The sequence below is a fragment of the Galeopterus variegatus genome, unplaced genomic scaffold (assembly GCF_000696425.1).
Source record: "Galeopterus variegatus unplaced genomic scaffold, G_variegatus-3.0.2 Scaffold18, whole genome shotgun sequence".
In the NCBI taxonomy this organism is placed as follows: Eukaryota; Metazoa; Chordata; class Mammalia; order Dermoptera; family Cynocephalidae; genus Galeopterus; species Galeopterus variegatus.
Window position 1 is genome coordinate 1,224,303 of NW_007726129.1, and position 9,205 is coordinate 1,233,507.

Here is a 9,205-nt window from a genome sequence, read left to right on the forward strand (position 1 = left end):
GTCAAGCAAATGATGTGCTTTGTAACAAGACACTTACTCCCTCCCTTGACTTTTTTGGGGGAAAATGTTTTAAAGAGTGAGAGAGGTTGTGGAAAACCAGGGAGGAGCCAGGTAGTCCAGGAATTACCTGCAAACTAGCCCACTTCTTCTCACTTCTCCCTTTCTCCCACTTTTTGTTGCCCTTCCTCACCTTTTCTTCTAATTCTCCCTTCTCATTTTTTCTCTCCTGATAACAGTTTACAGATATGAAATGGAAACGCCTAGTATATTTTATTTATAATGACTTGATAGGAAAACAATAGATCAGGGTATTGAAAAGCTTGCAAAAGAAAAAATAACTCTCCAGGTTAACTATTATTATTATTATTTTAGTTTGTTGTCCTTTATTATAAAGGGGATCTATGCCTAAAATGTTTTAGAAAAATACACAACAAGGGCCGGCCCGGTGGCACGCTGCTACAGTGCGCCGCTTGGGAGCACGGCGGCACTCCCGCCGAGGGTTCGGATCCCACATACAGACCGGTTCCCGCTCACTGGCTGAGCAAGGTGCGGCTGCAACACCGAGGGTTGCGATCCCATTGCCGGACATGAAAAAAGACAAAAAAAAAAAAAGAAAAAGAAAAAGAAAAATACACAACAATGAGAAAAAAAGAGAACTTTTTCTAGTCCCAACACCCAGACATTACCATTGCATTTCTGTTTACAATCAGTGTGATCCTTGGTTATTTGTGTGGTGTTCACTGACCTGTAACTGAGAAAGTGCCATTCCTCTTGGTCTATGCAGCTGAGATCCACAGCTTGAACCCCTTCAAATTCAGAGATCTGGTGTGTGTAGCACTTAGTAAAAGCTGTACATCAGGGCCGGCCCGTGGCTCACTCGGGAGAGTGTGGTGCTGATAACACCAAGGCCGTGGGTTCAGATCCTATATAGGGATGGCCGGTTGGCTCACTGGGTGAGCGTGGTGCTGACAACACCAAGTCAAGGGTTAAGATCCCCTTACCAGTAACCTTTAAAACAAAAAAGAGACTCACCTTGCTCAAATTGATATTTCTTTTTTTTCTTTTTTAGCAGTTGGCTGGAATGAGGATCTGAACCCAAGGGGTTATAGATATAATTTTTTATGCACAGAGCATTGAAGATTATACCCGACAAAACACTACCTTTCAATACATAAAATCACCTATAATCTACACTTAATCTTCTACATTAAAAGCATATCTGGAATATTCGGCTTTCTCCCCACCCCCACCATCCTGCTCACTCTCTATCTTGTCACCTCTGGAGAAAGGCAAGAATCTCATCACGTGTCTCTCTGCTTCCAATCTTGCCTCCCCTACAATCTGTTCTTCACATGACTGCCAAAGAAAATCTGATTACATCATGCCTCTGCTTAAATCCCTCCAGTGGCTTCCTATTCCATTTAGAATAATGTCCAAACTCTTTCCCAGAGCCTGTAACATACCGCATAGTCTGGCCCTTGCCGCCTCTCACTGCTCTCTCCCTCACTTCACCCCAATGTTTTTTTGTTGTTTTCTTTAAACAAGTAGTAATAAATATAAAGTTTAATTATGTGAACACAGAATAATACTGTGCAAAGACTGAAGGTTGTGTTCCAAACTGTTTTGAAAAATTTTTGTGTTTTTTCCATATTATCCAGTTTAAGGTGTTTTTTTTTTTTTTTTAAAGATGACCGGTAAGGGGATCTTAACCCTTGACTTGGTGTTGTCAGCACCACGCTCACCCAGGAAGCTAACCAGCCATCCCTATATGGGATCTGAACCCGTGGCTTTGGTGTTATCAGCACCACACTCTCCCAAGTGAGCCATGGGCTGGCCCTCCAGTTTAAGGTTTTACTAATAAATAAATAAAAACTGCATATACGTGGTTGATAGTGACCATGGAAATGTATCCGCAGAGGGCTAGCAAATTAGATAACACAGAGTTCAGATCTAAATGACAAGGAATATCGATATGCTTTTCCTCTACAGTTCTTTTATTCTGGGAAACAATTTTTTCTTTGATTCAGTTTTTAACAAGCACAAATATGCCCACGCCTGTCTCAAGTATCTGAAACTACCCCTGATCTAGGAGGAGATTCTGGCAAAAAGAACTCCACTGAGACTCAGAAACCAAGTTCTAATTCAGTTGCCATCAAAACTTAAAATGAATAGATACATAAATAAAATGTAAAAAAAAAAAAAAAAAAAAAACAAGAAAGATTGCGGGCCTGTCGATTGGTGAAAAACATGGTAAGAGCTATCAGAATATGGTAAGTATCTCCAGAATTAACAGAAATTTTGAGAGCCAGAATTCATCTCAAATTGCATATGTTTGGAGATCATAACATCTGTGTTGTATCACAAACAGCCCATTAGCTTTGGAGCCTGCAACCTGGTCTCTTCTGATACATACAGATCCTATAGACAGAACCATCTTTGCAAATGAAAATCTGACCAGATCACATATAGGATAAAATTATTTTTCCTGGCTTTAGTGTCTCTCCTTATCTTCGGAGAGGGAGATGGGAATGAAAGGCATTCTAAAAATAGCGACTGCTATTTATTGATGCCGTGGCTTACTATGTGTCAGCACCTCAGTTAAGCATTAACTCCTTGAATCATTACAAGCCCCTTATTAGGTGGGTGTCATTCTCAATTTACAGATGAGGAAACCAAAACTTAGACTGGTTGCTTACATTTGCCCAAGTTCACGCCCAGGTAACGCTGCCTCCAAAGCAGCCGTAGTTTGCAACAACCAATGTACACACAGCGCGCAGGGGTAGGGCGAGAACTACAATTCCCGTGGGGCTGTGCGCAGCATCGCGAGAATTACCTTAAATGCGGCGGCGGGAACGCAGCACCTGAGGTGCTTGAGCGGTTGGCTGAGGCCATGGCGGACAGCCGCAGTTCCGGCAGCAGTCATACGCCGCGTACACTGCTGCGGCGCGTCCTGGATACAGCGGACCCTCGCACTCCGCGGCGACCCCGCAGTGCTCGAGCTGGGTAAGTGAGGGCGTTGCCCGACTACATAAGCAACTAAGGGACTGGGGGGTAGGGTCTGGGTGGGATCCAGCTCCGACCCTGTTTGGAGAGGGAAACTGAGTCTCGGAGAGGAGCAGAGCCCAGGACTCTGAGAACTAGCTCCACTCCCTTAGCCGGGCTCGGCTTAGCTGTTTGTGCCCCCGCCTATGGGGCTCCAAGTAGCCCGACTGCGCCGGAGTCTGGGAGTAGGCCTCTGGAGGCGAAGCGTGGGCGCTCAGAATCTGACCCTCTGTTCTGTTCTCCAGGCTCCTTTCCTCCTAAACAAGCCCAGGGTGTGTCCAGGCATCTTCCCTGAACTTCTGCCTCCCTACCTTTCGGTACACATTCTGTCCTATTGTCTCTGTAGCTCCCAGCTGGAAGATGGGGAAGGAGCTAGAGAGCACAACCTGGACAAAGTCGGAGGCAGGAACTGGAAAGATGCTTTGTAGGGAACAGGGGACTTGGCCTGACTTGGTGGGAGTGTCAGAGGGTGAGGACTGTGGTGAGCTCCGGGTGCAGAAGTTGGCATCTGCCAGACTGGGATAGTGCAGTTCCTTTATAGGGAATGGGAAGCATTCATTATAGGTTTTAGACCGATGCGTGATGAGGTGGGAGCTGTGCCCAGGGAATGTTTATGTGACTCTGGAATCTGCTAGGGATTGGGCTGGAGAGACTAGGGCTCGGGTGACGCATGTGGAGGTTGCTGTCAGACCCTGACAAGTACTTAAAAGGTTTAAAAGTACTTAAATATTGGGCCGGCCTGTGGCTCACTTGGGAGAGTGCGGTGCTAATAACACCAAGGCCACGGGTTCGGATCCTATATAGGGATGGCCGGTTAGCTCACTGGATGAGCGTGGTGCTGACAACACCAAGCCAAGGGTTGAGATCCCCTTTCTGGTCATCTTTTTAAGAAAAAAAAAGTACTTAAATATCATTCTTGAGTTGTTATTTTGATGTCTGGAATGGATACTCTTCCAATTGCACCTCTCTGTGTGTAGCTAACTCCTACTTATCGTTTATGATTCTGCCGTTACCTGTGTCAAACCTTCCTCGGCCCCTCTCTCTGGCTGCGTCGATCATATTCCATTTCTCTTCCCATACTCCAGGGCTCCCCAAATCCACACCCCTGTTGACATAGGGCTGGAAACAGGGGTGATGGGAGGGGCAAGTGGTTTCTGGGTCCCTGGTTTCAGACTAAGGCCCTTGATGAAGGCATTTCTCTGTATCCTCTAGCCCCCCGACTTCCTGTTTAATTCTGAGAGCTGCTGGTCTTTACACAGTGCCCAAAGAGCCCTGCTTGAAACATCTTCCTCCAGGAGGCTGAGCGGCCAAACAAAGACGACTGCCAGATGGCATTCCCATGGAGCCAAGGTAAGTGCTGGCTGCCTTGAGGGGACCCTGAGGTCTGGCTCTTCTCTGGAGCCCATGTTGAGGGAATTTCAAGGCAAATGAATAGACTGGTTGCTTGGTGCTTTTGCCGTTAGTCTGTTGGCAGATTGTCCCGTGTTCAAGCCAGTGGGCACCTGGAGGGACAGACACCTCGGACTCTGCTGAAGAACATCCTACTAACTGGTGAGTGCTGGCCTGTTGGTCAGAGTTAGGTACCAGTCCAACACCAGTCCTGTGGTATCCCTCATTCCGGGCAGCCTGTCCTGTCAGCCGCACCCTCTCTTTGGTCTTTCTGCAGCACCAGAATCTTCCATCCTAATGCCAGAGTCAGTAGTGAAGCCAGTGCCAGCACTGCAGGGGGTCCAGCCCTCCAGACAGGAAAGCAGTCGGGGCAGGTACACAGTGAACTCTCCCCTTGGAGTGGGTTATTGGGCAGCTCTGGTCAGGGAGCCTTTTGGGGGCCCCCAAAGCCAGAATTGGGCTTTCTGGCCTGTCTGAAATAAGCTCCATTCTTGTAGCCTGGAGCTGCAACTTCCTGAGCTCGAACCCCCCACAACCCTGGCTCCAGGTCTGCTGATCACTGGCAGGAGGAAGCAGAGGCTGAGACTGTCGATGTTTCAGCAGGGCATAGACCAGGGGCTGCCTCTCTCCCAAGGTGAGGCCCTGGATACCACCTTTCACTACCATCTCCCTCCTGTCCTCTGGATAGGCTGAGGAGGCTCGAGAGAGGGCTCTCATGGGCTTGGGTAACTTACCGTCGTTTCTTCTTTTTACATCCTTTTGCCGGTCACTGACAGAGCCTCATGGGAGTGCTAATGCCTCGTCCCTCACCAGGTGCTGTTGCCTATTCTGGGGGTTGGTAGAGGAGAGGCTTGGGGAGGGAGGTGCTGACTGAGATGGAATCTGGCAGTACTACTTCCTGCCAGTTTTAGCCTCACAGCTTGATTGCTGCTTTCTAAGAGATGAGAGTCCTGGGGTAGACGGGGAAATCATCTGGAAAAACTGGATCTCAGGTACCTGACTTTCCTTTGCCTCCTCCTTCCTACCAGCTCCCTCAACCTGACCTTTGCCACACCTCTTCAGCCACAGTCAGTGCGGAGGCCTGGTTTGGCCCGCAGACCTCCCACCCGCCGAGCTGTAAATGTGAGTGCCTTTTTGCGGGATGTTCGAGGTACTTCTTTGGCTTCAGCTCCTCCAGGTAAGGTTAAGGTTTCTCCCTTCTGGCATTTGGGGAAAAGTCTCTCCCTGCGATAGATAGAAAGTGCTGCTGAGTCCAGGGTTGTTCCCCTCTCAGTGCAGTCAAGGACAGTGAGTGAGCCAGGCCAGTAGGTCTACGACGAGTTTCTACTTTCTTACCACAAGGTGCCCCTTGCCTTGGTGGGGCCTAGTCTTAGTCCCTTAGTGTCTCCTAGGGCCCCCTATTTTTGAAGAGCTGTAGGGCTGAAGGTAGAAAAGGGTGTGGCATGGTGGCTGAAGCTTGTTGGAAGGTTGGAAAGGGCCAGGTTTCAGGATCAGCTGGCCAATCAGAGCTGACCTGAGAGCCTGACTACAGAAGATAAGTCAAGTTCACCAGAATAAGAGGAGGGTTCTGGGCAGAGGGAGTAGAGTGAGAAGTGGAGAGTAGAGACATGGGTGAGGAGTTAGGGCATAAGGGGGACAGCTGTGGAGGCATGGTGTATTAGTCTTTGTCTGTTGCTTATAACAGAATACCTGAAACTGGGTAATGTATTAAAAAATGAAATTTATTTGTCACAGTTTTAGAGGCTGGTAAATCCACAGTCCAGGGTACATCTGGTGAAGGCCTTGTTCTTGGTGGTGACTCTCCACAGCAACTCAGGGTATCACATGGCAAGAAAGGGCTGAGCAAGAGTGAGCTAAGCTTCTCACTCTCTGTCTTTATAAAGCCCTCATAAGTACAACAGTGACCATTCATTAAACCATTAATGGATTAGTCCATTCATTAGGGTACAGTCTTCACAATCTAATCACTTCTTACAGGCCCCACCTTTCAATGACCATAATAGGATTTTCCTTCTTCTTAACAATGTTACAGTGGAGATTAAATTTCCAATACATGAATTTTGGGGGGACACATTTAACCCATGGCACCTGGAAATGCCAGCTAAGGAGCAGGAATGTAAGCAAGGAGAGTTATGGAAGAGAAATAAGGCTTAGAGTGCTAGATTGTCTTCTATCTCTGAAGGCCACTTGGGGCAGACCCATGGGGCCCACTGCCCAGGCTGTAGTAACTCTGGGTAACAGCAGGTGGGCCTGGAATACACTGAGTGCCAGCTGGTGCTTGATCTCCAGGTGATAGCCTCAGAACCCCTGTTACTACTCTGCCAAGGGACGTCATGTTGGAGGACACTCAGCCCTTCTCCCAGCCCTTGGTTAGCTGCTCCCCCAGTGTTTCTTGCTCCCTACACCACTCCTCTCGCACTGGGGCTGAAGATGTTGAAAGGACCATCAGTCGCAGGACACAGAGCAGTGGGCAGAGCAACTCAGAGATGCAGAGCAACAGTGAGTATGTGGGATGGGTGGCCAGGAGCCAGGCTCAGCCTGGGTGACAGTTGGCGCCGGTAGTTTTCCCTCCTCAGACCCATCTGTATGTCCCCAGAGCCACCTGGCTGTGGGTCTCTCCTCCACCCAAGAGCAGAGTCAGTGTTAGGCCAGAAGACTCCAAATCTGTGCCCTGGTGCTACTCTTGGCTTTGTCTCTCCTCAGTGGGTAGAGCTGGGTTCACAACTCCATCTTCACCCTTCTCAGAGCTACAGGCTTGGCCTGCTGTTTCCCCAGCCTGTACTTTCTCCCCTTCGTTCAGGCCCTAGGAAACCAGCCCAGTTTCTGTCAGGAAAGGAAGAGGAGGTTGATGCCCTGGCTCTGGGCTTCCTGAACACCAGCAGTAATATCTCTGCAGAAGATGGAGTAGAGCCCTTACAGGATGGATTTGGTAAGAAGGCAGTGAAAAGGATGGAAGAAGGTTTGAACATGAGTGAAGTGAAGGAGGCAACAGGAGCACAAGGACCTGCCGGGGCAGAAAAGCCTAAGGGACACACCAAGGTGACAGAAGCAGAGAGATCCCAGGGGGCTGTTGAGGCTGAGGAGCTAGAAGGATCTTCAGGGCATGACGACACCTCTGGCAGTATAGGTAAGAGGCTCAGTGCAGGGATCAGGGGGTGAGTGGTGACAGCTGTGTTCAGGCTCTGGCACACAGAAGGGGCTTGCTTGGGTTGTGTTTCTGGGCACTGGTGGTATTAAGGGGTCAGGGAGACTCTGAGGGGCACTTGCTTGGCTGGAGCTAGGTGGGCCCTTGAGAAACAGAGCAAGGAGACCATGGACCTGCAGGGTTGGGTGACATGGTTAGGTCTGAGCCCCCTATGACTTTGCCCTTCCTCTGCAGTAAGTCACGAGTTGGTCTCCAGGACCCCGAAGTTTCTCCAGGCCAAGCAACTTGGACAGTTTCTTGAGCCAGCCCCACCACCTGGTGCTGCAGTGTAAGATCCCATGACCGTGTTCCTCATGAGCCTCTTGGGAAGGGGGCAGGCACTGAGGTTGGCATTGGGTACCCTGTGCACACAGGGTCATCCCTCTTCCCACGGGTATGCAGATGATTACCTAGCAAAGCACCCTGAGTTGGGCTGGGGAGGGCTCATGGAGAGCACATCTGTCATCCTGGTGCTTGCCTCCAGGGGCTTGGAGGAGCTTGGGTGAGGGGGAAGTGCCTAGGTCAGTATATAGTCAAAGAAGGCTTCCTGGAGGAGGATTAGCAGAATCAGGACAGGCAGCTAAGGACTAAGGGGAGAGAATGTCTATTCTGAGGCCTCAGGGTCATGGGCCTGAGCAAGTACCAATGTGTATGAGGCTAGGCTAAGACATTGGGTCCAGACTGTGGAGGAGCAGGGCCCCATGGAAATGGTGGCCCCTGACCCCACTGCCCCTCAATAGATAGTTGGAGCTTCTGGTCCACGCTGGCCAGAGAGCACACGGTCCCCAGTCTCAGCAGGAGTCAGCAAGACTTCTCCTTGAATAGAGGCCTCTTCAAGCAGTAGTTCAGCTACCTCTGTCCACTCCTGCCTCCAGCTTATCTTCAGAGCCTATGGAGCCTCTGTTGGCCAGGCTTCCCCCTAGGCCCCGAACCACTAGCACCAGACCCCGTCAAGATCCCTACAGGAGTGGACTGAGCCACTATGTGAAACTCTTTAGCTTCTATGCTAAGATGCCCGTGGAGAAAAGGGCTCTTGAGATGGTGGAGAAATGGTGAGTTCTAGACACCTGGGGGTGGGAGAGGAGCCCCTCAGGTCATGAACAGACTGTTCAGTCTGCTCTATCCCAACCTTCTTGGCAGCCTAGATAAGTATTTCCAGCATCTTTGCGATGATCTGGAGGTATTTGCTGCTCATGCTGGCCGCAAGACTGTGAAACCGGAAGACCTGGAGCTGCTGATGCGACGGTGAGTGGGGGAAGGGAGGTGTTGGGTGTGGGAGTGCTGGTGCTGATTCCCTCTGTCCCTTCTCTTCCTCTCCTGAAGGCAGGGCCTGATCACCGACCAAGTCTCACTTCATGTACTTGTGGAGCGGCATCTTCCCCTGGAGTACCGGCAGCTGCTCATCCCTTGTGCATTCAGTGGAAACTCCGTCTTCCCTGCCCAGTAGTGGCCAGGCCTCTCAACACTTGCCTTGTCCCCACTAGGGAACCCTTTGTCCCACATCTTCCTCCAGGACTCCTCCCTTCCCCCAGCATAAATAAAGTGTCATAAACAGAATATTCTGCATTTTGGTGCATGTCCTGGGGCCCC

General features: G+C 49.9%; 1 protein-coding gene across 1 annotated transcript; it reads left to right on the forward strand.

The window, feature by feature from the left end:
- Positions 1-2,810: 2,810 nt before the first annotated feature.
- On the forward strand, positions 2,811-9,172 carry CENPT (centromere protein T). The gene is made up of 13 exons (XM_008567433.1): positions 2,811-3,003; positions 4,302-4,392; positions 4,506-4,593; positions 4,709-4,805; positions 4,929-5,065; positions 5,208-5,244; positions 5,460-5,608; positions 6,721-6,930; positions 7,232-7,558; positions 7,811-7,904; positions 8,491-8,667; positions 8,756-8,860; positions 8,939-9,172. The coding sequence occupies exons 1-13, from the start codon at positions 2,891-2,893 to the stop codon at positions 9,060-9,062; spliced, it is 1,749 nt and encodes a 582-aa protein (XP_008565655.1). The 5' UTR covers positions 2,811-2,890; the 3' UTR covers positions 9,063-9,172.
- The last annotated feature ends 33 nt before the right edge of the window (positions 9,173-9,205 follow it).

Excerpts from the sequence above, each read along its gene's own strand:
- CENPT (XM_008567433.1), top strand. The coding sequence starts at position 2,891 with ATGGCGGACAGCCGCAGTTCCGGCAGCAGTCATACGCCGCGTACACTG. Across the intron at positions 5,066-5,207 it reads GGGGCTGCCTCTCTCCCAAG|AGCCTCATGGGAGTGCTAAT; the intron begins GTGAGGCCCTGG and ends GGTCACTGACAG. Across the intron at positions 6,931-7,231 it reads CTCAGAGATGCAGAGCAACA|GCCCTAGGAAACCAGCCCAG; the intron begins GTGAGTATGTGG and ends CCCTTCGTTCAG.